Source organism: Primulina eburnea, chromosome 12 (assembly GCF_022965805.1).
Source record: "Primulina eburnea isolate SZY01 chromosome 12, ASM2296580v1, whole genome shotgun sequence".
NCBI lineage: Eukaryota > Viridiplantae > Streptophyta > Magnoliopsida > Lamiales > Gesneriaceae > Primulina > Primulina eburnea.
In genome coordinates, this window is record NC_133112.1 from 4,710,231 (window position 1) to 4,730,532 (window position 20,302).

At 32.7% G+C, this 20,302-nt stretch overlaps 2 protein-coding genes across 3 annotated transcripts; both read right to left on the reverse strand.

The window, feature by feature from the left end:
* Positions 1-3,976: 3,976 nt before the first annotated feature.
* Positions 3,977-6,915, reverse strand: LOC140807273 (silicon efflux transporter LSI2-like). Of its 2 annotated transcripts, XM_073164060.1 has the most exons (4): positions 6,696-6,915; positions 4,999-6,357; positions 4,731-4,920; positions 3,977-4,449 (listed from the first exon to the last, which is right to left on the reverse strand). In XM_073164060.1, exons 2-4 carry the CDS (start codon positions 6,241-6,243, stop codon positions 4,184-4,186), a joined length of 1,701 nt encoding a protein of 566 aa, XP_073020161.1. In that variant the 5' UTR covers positions 6,244-6,357; positions 6,696-6,915; the 3' UTR covers positions 3,977-4,183. The 2 variants fall into 2 exon arrangements, with proteins under 2 accessions (XP_073020161.1, XP_073020162.1); XM_073164061.1 differs by lacking the exon at positions 6,696-6,915 and having other exon boundaries at positions 4,999-6,611.
* Positions 6,916-10,838: 3,923 nt separating this feature from the next.
* LOC140807109 (uncharacterized) lies at positions 10,839-11,963 on the reverse strand. The gene is given in 2 exon segments (XM_073163807.1): positions 10,839-11,099; positions 11,101-11,963. Coding segments are annotated over 2 exon segments (858 nt in total). The 5' UTR covers positions 11,857-11,963; the 3' UTR covers positions 10,839-10,997.
* Between the last annotated feature and the right edge of the window lie 8,339 nt (positions 11,964-20,302).

Genomic DNA, 20,302 nt, shown 5'->3' on the forward strand with positions numbered 1-20,302 from the left:
GACAAAACTTGCGTACACCGTCTCAACTTCAGAAAATTGAGATGCGTACACGATTCTTCTTTTGACTCTCGGCTCCCGTATTAACTCATTGATGGTATGAGACGCCTATATATACAAGCGTTTGAGGTCTCTAAACATACAGTCTCGTGCAAAATAACACACCATCTATAGAGAGATTGGAGTATTAGAAGGCTTCAATCGGAGGAAAATCAGAATACTTAAAGATGATTCAATGGCTGGAGGTAACATTCGATTTAGCTTCCACATATTTGTTTATCATGTTTATATACGTGCAGAAACAGTGATTTTTTAGAAAAGATTCTAACATTTAGTATCAGAGCTATGATATCCTCTGCCTTGAAAATATTTGTTTTCATATCATGAAAATTTGGGAAAAGAATTTTAATTTTTACGTAAGAAACTTAAGATTTAAAAATCGGACATGATAATATTAAGAAATTTACCTTAGAATTGTGTTCTTGATCGAAGTTTGGATTTCTTCTTTGAATCTTGAAAAATAAAATAAGAATTTTTGGGAGCAAAATATTTTCGGAGAAGGTGCTACTGGTTTTTTTTTCTAAAAACGAAGAAAATGAAGTAATATATTCATTCCGATTTAATTTCTTCTGATAATGAGCACGACCCTTGTCGTTGAAAGTTTTCAAATTGTAGACAATCAAGCGAGAAATAAAAAATGCATGGCCTGCAGTGCATTAATGAAAAAGATAATGCATTATTTGTTTATTATTATTATTTTAATAATAATAATAATAACATTAATTATTTTTTTTTTATTATTATTATTATTATTATTATTAAAATAATAATAATAAACAAATAATGCATATATATATATATATATATATATATATATATAATAATATATATATATATATATATATATATATATATATATATATATATATATATATATATATATATATATATATATATATATATATATATATGCTTTCGAAGGTGATCAACAATATTGAAGACTTTGTTTTCAATTATTTGATCAATTATTTAATTTTTAAATTATTTATTATGATTATTATTATTTTAATAATAAAAAAATAATTTTAAGTTGGGAAATAACTTCTCAAGGTTCACGTTATGAAATTTTCAATACAAATTAATTTTGCGTGTTATATCAAGTATTATAGATATTTATTTTTGGACACGCAAATTCAATATTATGTTTGTATTTATTTTTTGAAATTTTTTAATACTTGGTAAATCAATATTCACACCACGTTCATATTAAATTATATTAAGTTGTTTATAATTTGAAATTAACATACCAAGTAAGTTGTGAATATAATAAAATAAAATATTTCAGATGTTCACAAATAAATATGGATGACAACTTTCTCCATGGGTTTGGGGCCCGTGGGGAAAACCCGAAACGGGGAGGGGGATCCCCGATTTTTTCGAGTTTGGGTTCTAGTTCGAGATTTTTAATTCGGGACGAGTATGAGATTACTATTCACATCCTCGAAATCTCCGAACCCGCCCCGAAAATAATATTAATAATAATATAATAGTATTATTAATATTAATAACATAATAAAATTATTATTTTTTAAAATATTAATAATCTTATTATTATTATTAATATTGATATTGATATTAATATTAATATTATCTCTAATAATAATAGATAATAATAAGCTTTTGTTTTAAAAAATCACTGAATTCGTCATCGTCTTGTCATATTAATATTTTTGAAATAGAGATGTGGTGGGGATGGGAAGTTGATCCCCGAAGTTTCGGATTGGGTATTCCTCGAGCCCGAAAAAAGAGAGGATTGAGTGCGGGTATGGGGGTAGGAGATGGAATGAGAGGATTGGGGTGGGGATGTCAAACCATGTCATCCCTACAAATGAACAAATAATCCTCACTTTATCACTACTCTGATAAAATAGAAAAATTGATGAGGAGCCCACATTTTCACGTAAATATGATTCTCATTTATCACTATTCTGATTGAAGAGAAAACTGATGGAGAACGTATTTGTTCATATTAAGTAAAAATTTGAATATAAAGTTATTTAATGAAAAAGTTTAGCATATTAAGATTCACATAAATGTGAATAATTAAGTTGAATAATAATTATAAGGTGGCGTAAGAAAACATGATATGAGGGAATTCTTCATAGATCGGTTTAAACTGTCTTGACTTGTCACTGGTCTCCCTGAGGAATGTTGCTCTGACCAGGAGTTAGGTATTTAAAAGGCCTTAGCACTACCTATTTTTCCTGTGAGAAAGACAAATTTTTTTTCTAGTGATCCGTATAATTTTAAATAATTAAGATTTAAGCACAATACCTTTAATTACTGAGAATTATACATTAAGTCAGATTTAGATCACATTAAGGACATTTATTAAGTATAAAAATAAATAAATAAATAAAATTGTCCAGTGATCCGTATAATTTTAAATAATTAAGGTGTAGCCACAACACCCTTAATTATGAGAAATTATACATTAAGTCGGTTAAGGATCACATAAAGGATATTTATAAAAGCAAAATTTATGTCTAGTGAACCGTCTAATTTTAAATAATTAAGGTTTGTCCACAACACCCTTAATTATGCAAAATTATATATTAAGTGGGCTGAGGATCATATGAAAGACATTTATTAAGAGAATAAATATTTAAAAATTTGTGATTTAATGTCTTAGTGATTCGTATAATTTTAATTTATCAAAGAATATTTATAGCATCTTTAATTAAATTAAAATTATACATTAATTTTTAGTCACATTTAGTTATACCAGACATAAATTACATAAATTTATCTATCATTTTGATAATACTTTGAGATGAATAATTATGAGGAATAAATTTTTATGCATAAAAAAATTAATATCCTAATGAGTCGTATGATTTTAATTAATCGAAGAGTAGCCACATCATCTTTGATTGAAATAAAATTATACATAATTATGAGGATCACATTTGGTTATAAAGGATATAAATTGTAATTAATTATATTTTGAACATTGAAATTTATCCCACAAGAAATTTCGTTATGTTAAATATAATTAATTAGGATACAATATTGAATTATTTTCTTAATATATCCACGTGGATTAAGAATTGAATATAATTCAATAATTATATCATTATGTTGTATGAATCTAAGTGAATTAAAAATTCAGTCCACAGACAATTTTTATGCTAGTGATTCATACGTAGATCATGATTTACATGGGTAAAACATGATATATATGGTTTATTGCTTCATAACATTAGCATGTATTCATTAATTTTGCAGCATATTGCTATTATTCTGATATTAATTTCTTGAAAATGATTTGATTAGTGGGAGCGATCAAATTCAGAATATTGATCGTTATGATGCTTATTCATCCACACGAGTTATATGTATTGATTGATATTCACAACATCCTCCATTTAGAAAAATGTGTTGTGAAACCAATCATATAAACTCCATAAATTGTTGGTCATGATCTTGTAGTTATTAATGTTCATAAAAATATTGAATGATAAAAGAATTCAATAGCAAGTAATGAAGTCGGAAAGTTGGTTCAATTGCCATTCATTTTTAGATGAGTCTTCAAAACAAATAAAGTAATGCATTATCTTTTTCATTAATGCACTTTATGCCATTTATTATTTTCTTCACTTGATTGTCTACAATTTGAAAACTTTCAACGACAAGGCCTATGCTCATTATGAGAAGAAACTAAATCGGAATGAATATGTTAATCCATCTTCTTCGTTTTTAGAAAAAACCAGTAGCACCTTCTCCTGAAATTTATCTTGTTTGTCTATTTTCTATGTTTATATTTTGAACCTTGAAATTTAAGATTTTCAATTTTTAACATTTGTTTTGTCTGTCTATTTTCTATGTTTGAAAGTCATTTTGCAAAATTATTTTTAAGAGATAATAATTCAAAATGCATTTTTGATCAAATCATTTTTCAAACTATATCGGACTGGTATCGTTAATAATAGTAATAATAATAAAAAAATAATAAAAACCAATATGTATTAATATAACACGTATCAAGGGAAAGTATATCTTGTTACGACAAAAGAAATCATAAAAACTCTCCCAAGAACTAACACTTGCGTACACTCTAACCATGTCAAGTTTTTGATGGCATTTTGCATAAAATATACTCAACCTTAGGACTGGAAAAAGAGTGTCACCCTCTGACGAGGATCAAACCTATCGCGGTGACCACAATCGTTGAAGGAAATCCGAACTTGAGGTGTTTCCAGAATGTTAAATTGTAGCCACAGTGTTGAGCACGACGTGCCTGCTCGCAGACGATCATGTTTGCAGCCGAACCCAAGAGCGACATATTCCCGGCCACAGTACTCACCCAGGCTAAGATCAGCCACGCTTTCTTCTCGCTTGCAGGTGATATCGCCGCTGCCGACGCTGCCACACGAGCTCCGAGTAGCAGCACTAGGAACAACCAGAGTGTGCAACGTTAGATATATCAATATTAATTTTACACAAGTTACTGAACAGGCTTCACGTACAAATGCTTTAGTATAGAGGTACAATAGAACTGAATCGAGGAGTTCGACTTGAAAAGTTCGATTTTTTTTACAATGTTGAATAGGGCTGACTTGGACTTTGATCTTTATAACATCAGCCAAGCAAGGTTTATATAGCAATACAAAATTTAGATGTAAGTAGAGTTAAAAATCTGAGAAACAACATTTGAGTTCAACTTGGTATACCTGTCGGAACATTAGAAGCCACATTTGAGAGCACAACAATAACAACTGCTAAGATAGCAGTTCCCTGTATGCTATCTATTTTCGAATATGGCTCCAAGAACTCCCACAAAGTACTCGGAATGCCTGTCTTATTGAACCCATCGACGGTAATAAACATTCCACAGAAAAATATCAGTAGCAAATACGATACCTGGATGTCAATTAAGATCTCTAAACGTCAGTGGCATCAAAAAGTTTGCGAATAGTTTTATAAAAAAATGAATATCACCTTCTCTAAACAAGGCCGGGCATCTTTGAAATCGAGGACAATAAGAGCGAGTGCAGCAGTAATTGCAGTCCACGACATGTTTAGCCCCAATAGCAAAGACACGAGCATTCCTAAAGTAACAAGATAAACACATGATTTCCAGAAGACTCTTTGCCATTTCTTGGAAAATCCAAGTTTTTCATCCATGAACGACCCAAAATTTTCGAACTCAACCCCGGAAGATGAGGGACCCCTTTTTGATAGTATAGGCCCGGAATATGTAGTTTCTTTAGAAGCATCTGAATTTATGAGTGATTCAACTCCCGTGTTTAGGACCTTATCAGTCTCATTCTCAGCTAAAGACCCTTGGGTTCTAAGTTTGTCGGTGTTATCTATATGAATATTGATATTAGGAGAGCTGTGAATGATACCATTCTCGGGCAAACTCCCAAGATTTCTGAGTGTCGACTCATGGCCATTGACGTTCGCATGGCTGTGGATACCCATCGAGTCTAAAGTATTGCTCAAATCTTGGGAATTCAGCGACTCGATATGTGACATTGTAGCAGGTGAAAAACGATGGGAACTCACGTAGTCGTCTCCAACAACTTCCACGGAAGGATCTTCTTCATCTTTTTTATCCGATAGCAAATTCCAGTACATACCCAAAAGGATCAAAGCGTTGATCGCAACCCCTAAGAGCATCGCGGGGAGAACTCCGAATAAGAACGTTCCAAAACTAATCTTGCTTTGAACCGCTATAACCAAGTTTTGAGGATTGCCTATCGGAGTTGCTGATGACCCAATATTTGCACTTGAGGCCAGGGCTAACAGAAAAGGATGAGGAGGGAGATTCTGTTGCCTCGCTATTTTCAACACGAATTCCGTCAAAACAACACAAGAAGTATCGTTCGTGAATAGAGCACTTGAAACCGCGGAGATCAAGCAAATTCGGCAAAGCAAGTCCTTGGCTCCCTTGCTTCTCCAAGATAGTAACTTACCCAAATATTTGAATATATCGGCTCTTTCCAGATAAGCACTGACCACCATCGTCCCGAAAAGAAGACCAAGGATGGGCAAATCAATAGCTGCAAATGCTTGGTCTGGAGTTATGACTTGGAAAATTACCATAAGCATAGCTCCAAGGAGAGAACCTGCAGTCCTTCCGATGGGCATGAATGGGACGGCCGGAAAAACGGCCAAGACCCAGAATATAGCGAAGGCGATTGTGCCAAGAACTACTTTTACAGTTGGAGCCATAGCCATGTTTTAACCCTTTGCAATAAAAAATCCCAAGCTTTTTTTTACATATATACCTCAGATTTCAGATTCTTTACATCCAAGATTCACCTCTACTCCACGTTTCATACTAAAGCGAAGCTATACCACGAAATAATTCAATGTAAGATCCTCAAGAAAGCTAAATCTAAGCCTGATAATCAAAATCCCAATCCCCCAACAATATTTTCCTTACTCTGAGACGTACTCATATGCCGTGTGTTCAAAATGTGCAAGAATTTCAGACGAAAGTAAAACACATGCCCATTGATGAGATAAGATTTTGAAGCAAAACTTAACTACAATATCAGAAATAAAACGAACACAAAGTCCAATCAGATTGGTTTTCTGACAAAATTTCCAACACACCTCAATCTTATCAACCCCAAAGAAACCACTCACAGATTCAAGAAAATGTTAAAAAGATATCGCTAAATTACCTGCAAGTGAAAAGAGAGCACATTTCCTCAGTGATATTACTTCAATCCCACAGGCTAGGAACATAAAATGAAACGTAACTTATACAAGTAAAAAAAAAGTTTAGTTGGTTGCCACCATTTATTACTCATGAGCTCAATCAACCTTTTTAACTGGATAGAAATTGATTCGTCAGCATACGAGGACAACGTTTTCAATGACACGTCCGTCCTAGAACATGCGATCGATCCTTCTTGCCCGAATTATGTCAGGATGAATATTGTATTTTTATGTATTATTATACATTTTAGAAGTAGATATAATATGTATATCTTCGTTTATTAATTTGTATTTTAGATCGTATATAAATCCATGCTCTGTGTGTATAATAATGATTTCAAAACGTTGTCCTCGTATAAAATAAACTTAATCCACAAAGTAAAACAAGACCAAAATTGTCTACGTACCAAAATTGAAATCAGAATTATTTTTCTGATTAGAAATAAGAAATTTAAATATCTATATAAATTTTAAGTCAATAAATTTAGAAGAAGACAAAAATATTCAAGACCATATGTATTATTTTGATGTTAAATTAAATTGATGATTTATTCATATGAAACGTTTCCATATCTATCTGTCTCCAAATATATGCCTCGCAATATTGTGAGGACATAAACAAGAGCTCTATTTTCAATTATTGAAATCTCCCAACATTTCAAAGCAGACAGGTAAGCAATGTTCAGATTTTCAAACAAAGCATCCATATAATAATAATAATGAAATCTAATAATAATAATAATAATAATAATAATCGATCGAATTAAATTTTGATATTTAATTAAATGTCACCCATTTTCTGAAATACATTATATATATATATATATATATATATATATATATATATATATTTCAAGAATTTATAAAATAGGTGACATTAATTTAATATCTAAATTTAATTCGATCAATATATTATTATTTTATTTCGTTTTATTTATTGAAAAACTTAATGACTAAATTCTGAGTTTCAAAAGAGGACTTAATGTCCAGTGAGGTTGTACTCAGACCTCAGTATTGGAAAAGAAGAAGGGCTAATGAGACGAGAGGGATAATTTTTAAATTTTTTTTAAATAAATTTATGTTTGTTAGCAACTATTTAGATTTATTCTCTCAAAATATTTGCATATTTTATTCTCTGCTATATATTTTAAATCGAAAAATTTAATTGTAAGTGATTGTGTCATTGTCATTTTTAGAAAATAAAAGCTACAAATTTGGTTAATGAAATAATCCAGTCAAGTCATTAATGTTGACCTTAAAGGTTGGATTTCGACGAGAGATTTTGATTTGAATAAATGACTGATTGAACAATACAATTGAAATGTCATTTTTTTTTTATGTATTTCAAATATATATCAATTACTGTTATATTTAACTAAATTAAAAATAGTGAATTTGAAATTTATATTGTTATACTCTGAGAAGGATCGGGTTATGGACGACACGGGACAATAAATGGATGATCCGGATCAAGGGTAAACCTATAGGAGGGGCTTATGAGTAGCCGGGTAGGAGAGTACCCTGGGCATCATTTGTCGGGCAATAAGAGGCTCGAGCTCTCGAGAAATTCTCAGATGATGACTCTCTACCCGGGATATTTCAGTAAAAATAACGCACTCGAGTGCATGAGCAGACGATATCTGACATTATCTTATTGATTTGACATAATGAGAAAGTCAAGGTGGCGTGACAGCAGGTAGGTTGTGGCTAAAAGTGATAAATAGACAATGAAGAAAACAAAGAAACTCATCATCTTCCTTCTATAAATAGCAGGTTTACTTGCATTTATTGGATTCACATATCTTGACATATATTAACACACACACACACACACATATATATATATGTGAGTAGCATTTATTTTTATACACTGGTTTTCTTCATCTTCAACATGCTACCTTAAGTATCGGAGTAGTCACACCGGACACCCTTCCGATACTCATTCACGCGTTTGTTCTTGCGTCCAGGACATCATACAGCTCATTTTTCCTTTATCATCATCATATTAGGATCCGGTATATTGCCCGATCCAGCTCACCCGATTTACTCGAATCACATCATTATACAATAAAAATTCTCCCAATCTTTGAAAACCTCTCACAGTCTCAGAGTTAGAGGTGTGCATAAAACCCGAAAAACCGAAAAAAAACCGATCGAACCGAATAATTCGGCTTAAATGGTTCGGTTTTATCGATTTTTCGATCGGTTGTGGTTTTAAAATTTATGAAATTCGGTTTTTCGGTCCGATTTTCGGTTTTAATCCCCCAAAAAACCGAATAACCGAACCGACCATATTATTGTTAATTATAGGATTTTTATGTATAATGAGCCATATTATTGTTAAGTATAAGACTTTTTATATGTGTAACTGAACTATTAAGATTTAGGAACTTAGTATTATTAGCCTTCAATTTTCAATCCGATCGTTTTCTCTTCTTTCTCACCACTCGCCAGTCGACGTTTTCTTTTAGTTAACCGTATATAACCGGCCGTATAAAGCGAACCGTATTACAAAAAAATCGAACCGTAATAAAACGGTTTGGTTTTGGACTAAAGATATTCAAAACCGAAAAACCGAACCGTTTTAGAGTAAAATCAGACCAAACCGATCGTTGCACAACCTTACTCAGAGTTCTTTACACATCTAAACCCAATTGCCAACTACAAAGTTATTGACTTCACTCCTTGGACAGGTAAATAATAAATTGCATAAAGTTCTCTTACATTATTTAAAATTAGATGAAAAACTTGTCATAATTTCCAAATAAATTATACAAAACACGTGTAATTTGTTTTTATAAATTATATTAAAATCAAAGTTTTCACTTCTAAACGTGAATCATACCAATTAAACCACACATTGTACATGTTGATTCACCTTTCTTGAGTACATTCTAGATCTCTTTAATTAGATACATTTTCAAGTTAAGTCATATATTATCCCCTAACATAATCTTGTAACGTGTTGGGTTACCAACATGGAATCAGGTGATATTTATAAATAAATAATTAATTAATAATATTTTGGACTTATTAATTATGTGTTGAGTAGGTCTCTTGTGAGACGGTCTCACGAATCTTTATCTGTGAGATGAGTCAACCCTACCGATATTCACAATAAAAAGTAATACTCTTAACATAAAAAGTAATATGTTTTCATTGATGACTCAAATAAGATATCTGTCTCACAAAATACGACTCGTGAGACCGTCTCACAAAAGTTTTTGTCTTACGTGTTTGGGTATGTTGGTATTGAATTGAATAAAATAATATTTAATTGGCAGAGTCTAGATTAAAAAATCTCACCATATCGTAATAGGATGCCTGAATTATATTTCGATTTTAATGGTCTATTTGTGTACTAGACCTGTAGTTTTTTTTTTTTTTTAATTACAACACACTTAGAAAGATTCGAACTCGGGGAATCAGCTAATCTGACATTGGATGAGACCACTAACTACAAACCGATCTCTACTATACCTGTAGTTTTATGAAGAAAAACGTGAGGAACGTAGGATTGAAAAAACTCACCATATCATGATATGATACGTCCAAATAATTTACGTGATGAGTTGAAACATCCACCGAAAGGACAAATGAAATGGCTTGTACAAGTTGGACTTTCATTTCATGAATTTCCTATATATCTTGTCTCATTGTTGCGTCTGAGAATCACATTCTGCGGTATCAAAAATGCAATCTTTCATCATGTTAAATTCATTTATCAACTGGCTCGTACTCCGTATTTTCAGTGGGATGGACTTGAGCATATGGGTATTTCCATATCACGATATTCTGTGAAACTATAGGTACGGTACGATGATCTGCTCATCTTTCTTAGTTGCTTTTCTTGTTAATTTGGGTCTTGCAAGAAATTGGTTTTACGAGACTTTTCTTGGTGGGAAACTTTGGGCTTTAATGGTATATTTTGTGCAGACAGGAATGAAGATGGATGTTGGAGGTAAATTTTTATGTCGTCCCGTCTTCATAAATTAATTCAACATGAATTATTATGCATTTTAATTGTTTTTATATATCTTGAGAGTTCTGCTGCGGACACTGATGTAAATAAATATTGTTGTTGAAAACAAAAGTATATTATATTAATACGAATGGATTTAAAAGAAGGGTAATATTGAAATTCTTTTGAAAACACGAGGATTACTTTGAAATTCAAATGAAAAGCGGGGGTGAGGGGCTGAAATTTCCAGCATCAAATTCAAATGAGATTCCGATTCCGATTCCGATTCTGATTCGGATTCCGATTAGTAATCATCCCCATCGTCACCCAAATCATCCTCCACGCGATCTGCCGCGTCATCAGCAATATGGTCCTCCAACGAATCGAAGCCCTCCGCCAGCGCGACGTCCACCCAGGGCCCCGGCCACCGCGCCCACAGCCAAGCCTGTTCCCATGCCCCCAAACTTGCTCTCTTTCTTCCCCTCCACAGGCGGTGGCTGCCCGTAATAACTACCCTGCCCGTAACCTGCCGGCTGCCCGTAATAGGACTGCCCATAAACCGCTGGCTGCCCGTAACCCGTGGGCTGTCCATAGCTCGGCTGACCGTAGCCCGGGTATCCTGTCTGTTGACCATAAGCGGGTGGGGGTGGCGCACCGTATGGATTTCCATATGGTGGTGGGGGTACGTAGTCCCTCGACCCGGGCGGAGGCACGCCGTACGGCGGCGCGTGGTAAGGATCCGGTGCCGGACGGTAGCGGGGTTCGCGTACGCTGACTTTGACCTCGAGCTTACCATGTGGCCGGCCGGATGGGCGCTTCAGCTCGAGCTTCCGATCTGCCGGGTAACCAAAACCGACATCATCGACGACGTCGCGGAGGGGCAGCTTGGCGGAGCCGATGAGAGGCTTGGTGCCCTCATCGGCGTCGGCGTGGACGATGTCAATGTAGAGGGTGGAGTCCTCTATGGATGAGTCGAAGGGGATGGTGAGCTTCTGATCCCAGTAGGGAGAGGTGTCTCCTTCGTCGTCCACGCGGGAGGAGCACTTGTTCTTGGAATCGATCCACACGACGGCGTACGGCTTGAGCTTTCCGTGTCGCCAGTTGACATTCTTCAGATCCTTGGCGGAGGTGATGGTTACTTCGACCTCGTACCGAGACGCCATTATCGATTAGCAAAGAAAGATATATATATTTTACAGAAGATGTGAGACAGGGTATTTATAAGGCGGAGTTGCCTTTGTTTGGGCTTGACTTTTGAATTTATTACCGATACGCCACCCAGACTTTGGTTCTTGCAGAAAGACACTTTTACCCAAAGTTCTCTCAATTTCTAACTTGAAATCTATTATTTTCTTACAAAAATTTATAATATAATGAAATCTATTTTACATCAATTTAAAACATGGCCGAAATTTTGTAAATTTAATTATCTTTATCAAACACATAAATTACTTACACTAAAAATATTTTTTTTCGGGCTCTCTCGTGAAACGCATTTAATACATAATTATAATTTTATCAAAATTCTCAGAAACTATTAAAAATCCCATTTCATAACTTTTAATTTATTTCCGAGACAATAATTAATTATCATGAATTAGATTTCTAAATATTTCCATGCAATGAAGATTTTGTTTATTTCACCTTCTTCATTTATTTAGCATATAAAAATACCAGCCACGTCAATTTTAAAATTTGTTTACAAACAACATTATAAGGATTAACGTTAAATTTGTAAATTACCGATGAATACATACAGAGAGAAATAAAATGGAACAATAACCCATTAATTTGAAACATCCGTCAAAAGGTTGATTATTAAAAAAAAAAATATATCCGTAAGGGTAAATTGGTAATATAACAAGTGGGGGGTCTGGCAGGCCTGCGTTAGAACTTGGGGAGTGATAAATGAGACAGGACTTTTCACAGGTGGAAATATCTAGTCTCACTCATTAATTAAGATTAAATAATTTAGTATGGACCTAATTTAAAATACATTAGAATAAGATATATTTGCATTTGAATCTGAATATCATTGTTATATTTGTGTTTTATTGGATGAATTTGATACAAATTTTTAAAATCTAAAAATAGTATATGATATTTAATATTGTTATAGATCTTGTGTAAAAGATAAAATTTTGAGTATAAAATTGAAACAACTATTTTAATTCGAAAAAAAACACGCGTCGTTAGTAATAATATTTGTTATACATGTTTGAGACTCAAAATCGTATTTTGATGTCATATATGAAATATTTTATATTCGAATTTCATATATTAGTATTATATTTTCAATATGTTACATTGATTTTCATCTAAGAAAAAGATTAGTAATTAACATCAATATTTATACAAGTTCAAGCACTAAAAAATACCAAATATCGGTACCAAATAATTTGTATCGAATTTCATCTTGATAAAACAACTGGGTCAGAGAGTTAAAAAAATATTTTTGTGTGAATCAGAGATTACATAAATTGTTTTGGTATGACAGAAAGTAAATATAAATATAACTAAGTTATTGTGATTTATAGATCGTTTATTATTAAATGAAATTAATTTAAAATTTCCCGCAGAAATTATTTGTATGTGAAAACACACACAAATATACGTTAAATTCAAAAATTAATATAAGTTTGGTCATTTTAAAAATATCGAGGAGGAATTCGAAAAGGTCAGTGTAAAGAATATTCTTACCTCAACGCGGGTTTTACACGGGATGCTTTTGGCTACTTTTGTGGTCAATGTGACAATGTCGCTTAGTTCTCAAAAATATTTAGTGTAACATCTATTGACCAGATTTAACAAAATAGTAATGGAATTTAAAATTTTTTTAAAAGAAAGAAGGATTTAAAATGCATTTCCATATATATTCAAAAGTATAAAATGATCAATCAAATGTAGCATTAAAATACAAAATATCGTTTTTGATCATGTCCAAAATACTAGCAAAATAACTTCTTCCTTCCATCTCTTGTATGCATATGACCCCGGCTCCAATCAACGTCCTGGCTCGTCGCTCTTAACTGCATCACATGAAATAACTGAAATGAGTATAAAACTCAGCAAGTGGAACTCTTACATAACAATGGATACATAGCATACTCTGAAAAACATGACTTTGAAAACATTGAATATCATCAAATTTGAAACATAAATATCATAGCATGAATAACAATAACGATGGTATTTCTATTTTCTCTGATGGATTGATATCTAGATAGTATATCTGTTTCTGTACCTATATCCCATCGATATGAATCGATACTCTGTTGGGATATAAGCCTATGGTCGTTGATCAACTAATTACATGCAATCTGTGACTATGTATCTATTAATCCAATAAATCATTTGAACTCACTTTCGGACATTAAATCAAACACTTTGCATACTCTTTTCTTTTGTATTCACTTTGACATAATTGAGACATAAAATGCCTCTAATATACAACAAAGTGTATTAATACATAGCATGAATCAAATGGAAGGGAATAATATGTTAAAACCATTGAAACACAATACATATATTATCATGTGAGCACAAGGAAATGAATTCCACTTACAACCAACAAGAAGCTTGATTCTAATCTCTTGGTACACTTCCTACAACAATAAACCATATATTGCACCATTAATAATCCAATAATCAACAACCATACCAATAAATACATAAAACCAACACCATCAACAAACCCATGATTTCTCCCAACACCAAAAACCAAGAATAAACTATACCACAAGTTTACCTTAGCTCCTTGAACCAACAATAACCTTGCTCTCACTTCAATACTCCAACTAGAAGCTAGAATCAAAGGAAAGAAAGGAAAGAAAATGGAACCCTAACCTCCCTTAGAGAGAAGAAGCGAGAGAATGGGAAAGAAATGAGGGAAAAAGAAGCCAACTCTTGCATTATATCACTTAAAACCGAAAACACGTTTTTACTATTCACGCACCGCGGGTGCGCTCCAAAATACACCGCGGGTGCGCTAGGCATTCTGCAACACTTCCGAAAATCCAAAGTGACGACAGCGGGTGCGCTGCGTTCTTACTACGGGTGCGCTCTGCCTACTGGACAACAACCGAAAATCTGAAAACGTCGACCACAGGTACGCTACAAAACTGACCGTGGGTGCGGTCTGGTCTCTGCCCAAACACCGCGTGTGCGGTGGCCATCTGACCGCGGGTGCAGTCACCTCTGTAGCCAACAACAACTTTTGCATCTAAAAATCGAATCGCAACGCAGCGTCTCCTCTTAATTCGGAAACACTCTCAACAAGAAAGTTGCAACTTTATAACTTATCTAACCATCCCAATTGGCTTCATACCAATTGGCTCAACATACAAATTACCATGAATTAAATCGCAACAACGCTACAATACAACTACACATCATTTAATATCAACAATACTATAAACCATAAATCGCAACTCTTAACATCAAAACTATACTTAAACTTAACCAAATAGTCAATAATCATACGAAATCTTAAACTGTACCGTTCCCCAGGCTTGACTATTACATTTAGGGCGAAAGTTGTTTGAGTAAATTTATTTAAAATAATTTATAAACTGTATTTTATAAGTTATTTAAATGTTGTCGATCATGCTGTTACTCTAAAAAAATTTAAGTTCTAAAATAAAATTTTGTGAATACGTATGGTAAACAGGTCAAGGGGTAGGGCAGTAAATTTCTTTTTAACATTTAATAGTTTTATATGAGTAAATTTTCTCTATTACATCATTAAAACTAGCTAGGAGCAATTAAATGTTGCGATTAAGTGTAAAATGACATTATCTTATATAAAAGTGGGCCCCTTCCCACATGGCATATTTTTCCACATTATTGGTGGAACGTGAAGGGCACGATGTGACCATTGATTCACCATTTATCATCGGGCTTTTCACTCAAAACATTGGTATCACTTGAGTCAAGTCCAGGGGTTAAAATGTCACGTATCAGTTGGAATGAAAATTGTATGTATAAATTTGAACTATTTTTTTTTTTGTTTGAGTTAGTTTTTGAAGTTAAATTAAGTTCAAATATCAAATTTAACAAAAAAAATCATAAATCATCTGATATAAAAATAGGTTTAACCACAGTGCTAGAAATTTGAATTGACTATTTATATGATGGCTTTGGTCCATCGGAATGGGGAACCACGAATGGTTTGGATATGGTGTTGATTACTAATAGAGATGACAATTTTCTCTATGGATTTGAAGCCTTGAGGAGAAGATCCGACACGGGGATGAGGATCTCCGATTTTTTCGGGTTTGGGGATTTGTTTAAATCCCTGATGTAATTCGAGACGTGTATGAGATTACTTTCCTCGTCCCAAAACTCTCCCGAAAATAATATCAATAATAAAATAATATTATTATTAGTATTAGTAATATAATAATATTATTATTATTTAAAATTTTAATAATAATATCAATATTAATATTGATATTACTATTATCATTAATAATAATAGATAATAATAAGTTTTAGTTCGAAAAAATTTCCGAATTCGTCGTCGCCTTACTATATTAATATTTTTGAAACGAGGATGAAAAGTTGATCCCCGAAGTTTCGGGTTTGGAGATTCCCCGAACTCGAAAAAAACGGGGATCAGGACGGGTATGAAGATGTAGATGGAATTCGGGGACGAGGATGGGTATGGAAAACCCGCCTCCGCCCCGTCTCATTGCCTTCCCTAATTCCTAATCACTTTTTGTCGTGATTGGAACTAATATGTAATGAAAATTATTTTTACGCACAATTGGGAGAGTTATTTTTTTCAAGTACAACTTTAGGTGGGGTTTGAAACAAAAATAGAATAAGGAATAAATTTTAGAATATAATATATATTGAATAAATTTTAGAATATAATATATATTGAGTATATATCTTGTAAGACGGTCTCACGAATCTTTAATGAATGATCCAAATAAGAGATCTATCTCACAAAATACGACCCGTGAGACCGTCTCACACAAGTTTTTGCCATATATATTTTTATATCACATGGTTTAAAACTGTGGATTTGAAGAAGTATTTAACAGGAGGATTCAAAATAACTATATTTTAGGACCAATTTGAAATCAAACACAATAACTAAAAAAATATCTGAGATTTGAAATCTATTGTCAAATAGATTTTCACAAAAAAAAATTACATTTGTTATTTGATTCAAATCCATCAATCCAAATATAACCTAAATATCATAATTATGTACACATAATCTGAAATATATGTAGAATTATCGGTATAATTGGAAGAGAACCGTGATTTGATGACTGTGGAGCTTTTGTTCTAGCGTTATTTATTGACATCTCAGCAGAAAATACCAAGATTTAGGTCAATTAGCTTATAATTTCCTTTTTTTAAAGAAAAACTAAACAATTGGCAGGTTAATTAATAGAAACAAAGTCACATTTCTTATGCTTGAGTAGTCGAAAATTTCGTTGTCTGCCATTTATGATTTAATCAATTTCTACATTGAATAAATGTTACCAATACATTATTATTTATTTCTATATATTATATTATTTTTAAACGTAGTTTCCTATGGTTAAAAAAATATATATAATGACTCGATCAACGTAGTTTACAGAATATTGTATTGCTCATTTGGGTTTATCCAGAATGCATCTAAAGAAGTAGCGAATGCGATTTCCTATGGTTGAAAAAATATATTCCAAGTGCGGGTTGAGTGTATGAGCCCGCAAATTCTTTGTAAGCCCGCCCGATCATTTTATCGAAGATATACTCTAATAAAAAGCCCACATTAAAATGGGTGCTATGGAATGAATTAAATTTGATTAATCGAAGTGGGAATCAGTGCTTGGTGTGGCCTTATTTTAGCTCGACCGTATTTCGTTACAAATATTTTTTTTTAATTAACTAAGTAAAAGATATTTATATAACTATAAAATACAAATAAATATTTTAGACATACGAATGATCTGTTCCAATTATGTTTTTTTGAGGTCCCGGATTTTTCACCAAGTGGTTGAAGCTTTAATGGCCAAGATTATTATAAACTAATTTGATGTTAAAACTATTTAAAATTATAAGCAGCTAAACTTTTAGATTAACCAAATGTATAGGTTATCATGTGCAAGATGTGTTTGGTGAAATTTATATTATTGTCTTATAGTGAAAGCATAAAAAGTAATCTTATCATTTTCCGGAAAAACAAAAGAAAACTAGCTTCGATCGTATGAATGTTGTTGAGGAATGCAAAGCATAAGCCAAACTAGCTTCGTCGGATATTTATTGAGAAATGTCATTGCTTTACATCACAAGTTTTACCAAGGTTCGCAACCAAAAGGTGACTGACGATGGTCATTCATTCGGTATGGTTGATAATCCAATCAAAATCCCACGTCAGAAAGTATATGACGCTGATAGGATTTATGCTAAAAGTGGATAATATCATGTCATTGTGAAGATATGTGACTTTAATTGTAAAATAAGTGATGTCAGAATCATTGTCTAGATCAATTCATGTGGGTATATGGGATTTGACTCCCAAAGTGGAGAATATCATATATTGTGGAGATATGTGAGTCCTATAGTACAAAAAGTGGTATTAGAGTCATTGTTTAGATAATTTCATCTAAGCGGAATACTTTTGAGACTTAAATGATGGAGAGGTGGGGCTCCCAGTAAATCTGTGACGAGCTCTTGAGGCAAGGCGGTGTTATAAGTATTTCACATAAGGCGTGAGCTCCAACCACAGTAGATAGGAGTGGCCTCGAGGATGGATGAATGAGATTTAGGGGAGGCTCGAACCTATAAAGAATGATGGTCATTTTTTTAGGAGAACATTTTTGGAAATACAACTAAATTCTTAAATTGAAAAATACATGAGAGAGACTACGGGTTTATAAGATAAAAGATATCTTCATTGGTACGAAACCTTTTTGGTGAACTCCAAAAACAATTCCATTAGGTGTTGGCAATATCAAACCATTATGAATATATATGACTTGTATTGTACAATAGGTACCGATATCTCAAATTTGTCGAGATTCAATAAACTGTAATAATGACCAAGTTTTATCAATATATTATATCTAAAACCTTGTTTAAGATGTCATTATTTAAGTAAATTGAAGTGTTAACTCAGCAGCCAGTTCGGAAACACCGTAGAGAAAGTCAAAACTTTGATTAGATCAGAATTTTTGAATGGACTTTCTGAACCGGCAATCATCAAATGAGCATGAATATGTATGAATTCGGAGGTCGTAAGGAGTGATCGGAATGCTCGAACATCGAGGTGTCAAGATGGGGATGACACAAATATTTTGTAACATCTGAACTGAAGTTCGGGAACTCCGCTTATCAATAAGCCATCCATATTTCATATTTTCACACTAAGATTAAGTGTTCTCTCTATATTCTAGAGCATTCTAGGCTTTTCCAACTATTCTCGAAGTCTGTACTAGTTTCACATAGCTCACATTGTAAGCGTTGACTCGAAGATCGAGCTATGAGGCTATCAACCCCATAGGGCTAACAATGGACGAAGGTATGATTCGAGGGTCTTAGTTATATTTTGAAGATAGTAATTACATAATGATGAGAGAATAATAAAGTTGTTGGATTGTGATGTATATGATCGACGAGTAAGCATTCTCATTATCCCATGTAGAGATACGTAAGCACTAACTGAGATATCCAGCTAAATATGCATGACATGTATTGTATTTGCACTCGTCATTATATTAATGTTTTACCCATCATGTTATTATGCGGCATTTGCATATCATTTTGAGCCAATAACTTTGAGATAGCCAATAACACAGCTCTTTCTTGTAAACGATAAGGCACTAGTCGGTATCAGATCCGAAGGGACCACTTGCTATGCTAACCTAGGACATTATAGGTCCACCGTCCATGTATTTATATGTGATTTTAATCTATAAATTATAAATTCAATTCGAATTAAAATCTCTAATTAGGTGCTCAATAAGTTTATATGTGAATTATGAATATAAATTTATGAGATAATTTCACAAGAAACTTATGAAATCATTTCACAAGAACTCTACTCATAAATTTATATGTGATTTTAATCTATAAATTATAAATTCAATTCGAATTAAAATCTCTAATTAGGTGCTCAATAAGTTGCTTTTATAGTGTTACTGTAAAATGCGATTTTAACCAAATTGAATAAGTAATGTAATTAATTTATAAGAGTAGATCTCTTGTAATACGGTTTCACGAATCTTTATTCGTGAAACATGTCAACCATACCGATATTCACAATAAAAAGTAATACTCTTAGCATAAAAAGTAATAATTTTTCATGGATGACCCAAATAAAAGATCTGTCTCACAAAATACGATTCGTGAAACCATCTCACACAAATTTTTGCCTAATCTATAATACAAAACACAAAATGTTGTCAAGGGTTAATTGAGCAAAAAATGAGTTGGGTGCGGCAAAATATAGTTAATTTATTTACAAAAAAAATTAAATATGCCACCTTTTAACATTGGTACAAGATGGAAAAAAATGAATTTTCCGCTTGAAAATTAAAAGTTTATAAACTAATTAAGGCATTACATGTAATATAGTATTATAAAAACATAGGATAAGTTATTTTA

What these genes read in the sequence shown, in the direction of transcription:
- LOC140807273 (XM_073164060.1), bottom strand. Translation starts at nt 6,243, where the DNA reads ATGGCTATGGCTCCAACTGTAAAAGTAGTTCTTGGCACAATCGCCTTC. An exon ending in CCCGGCCTTGTTTAGAGAAG is followed by an intron (nt 4,921 to 4,998) that starts GTGATATTCATT and finishes ATTGACATCCAG; the next exon opens with GTATCGTATTTGCTACTGAT. An exon ending in GGCTTCTAATGTTCCGACAG is followed by an intron (nt 4,450 to 4,730) that starts GTATACCAAGTT and finishes GGTTGTTCCTAG; the next exon opens with TGCTGCTACTCGGAGCTCGT.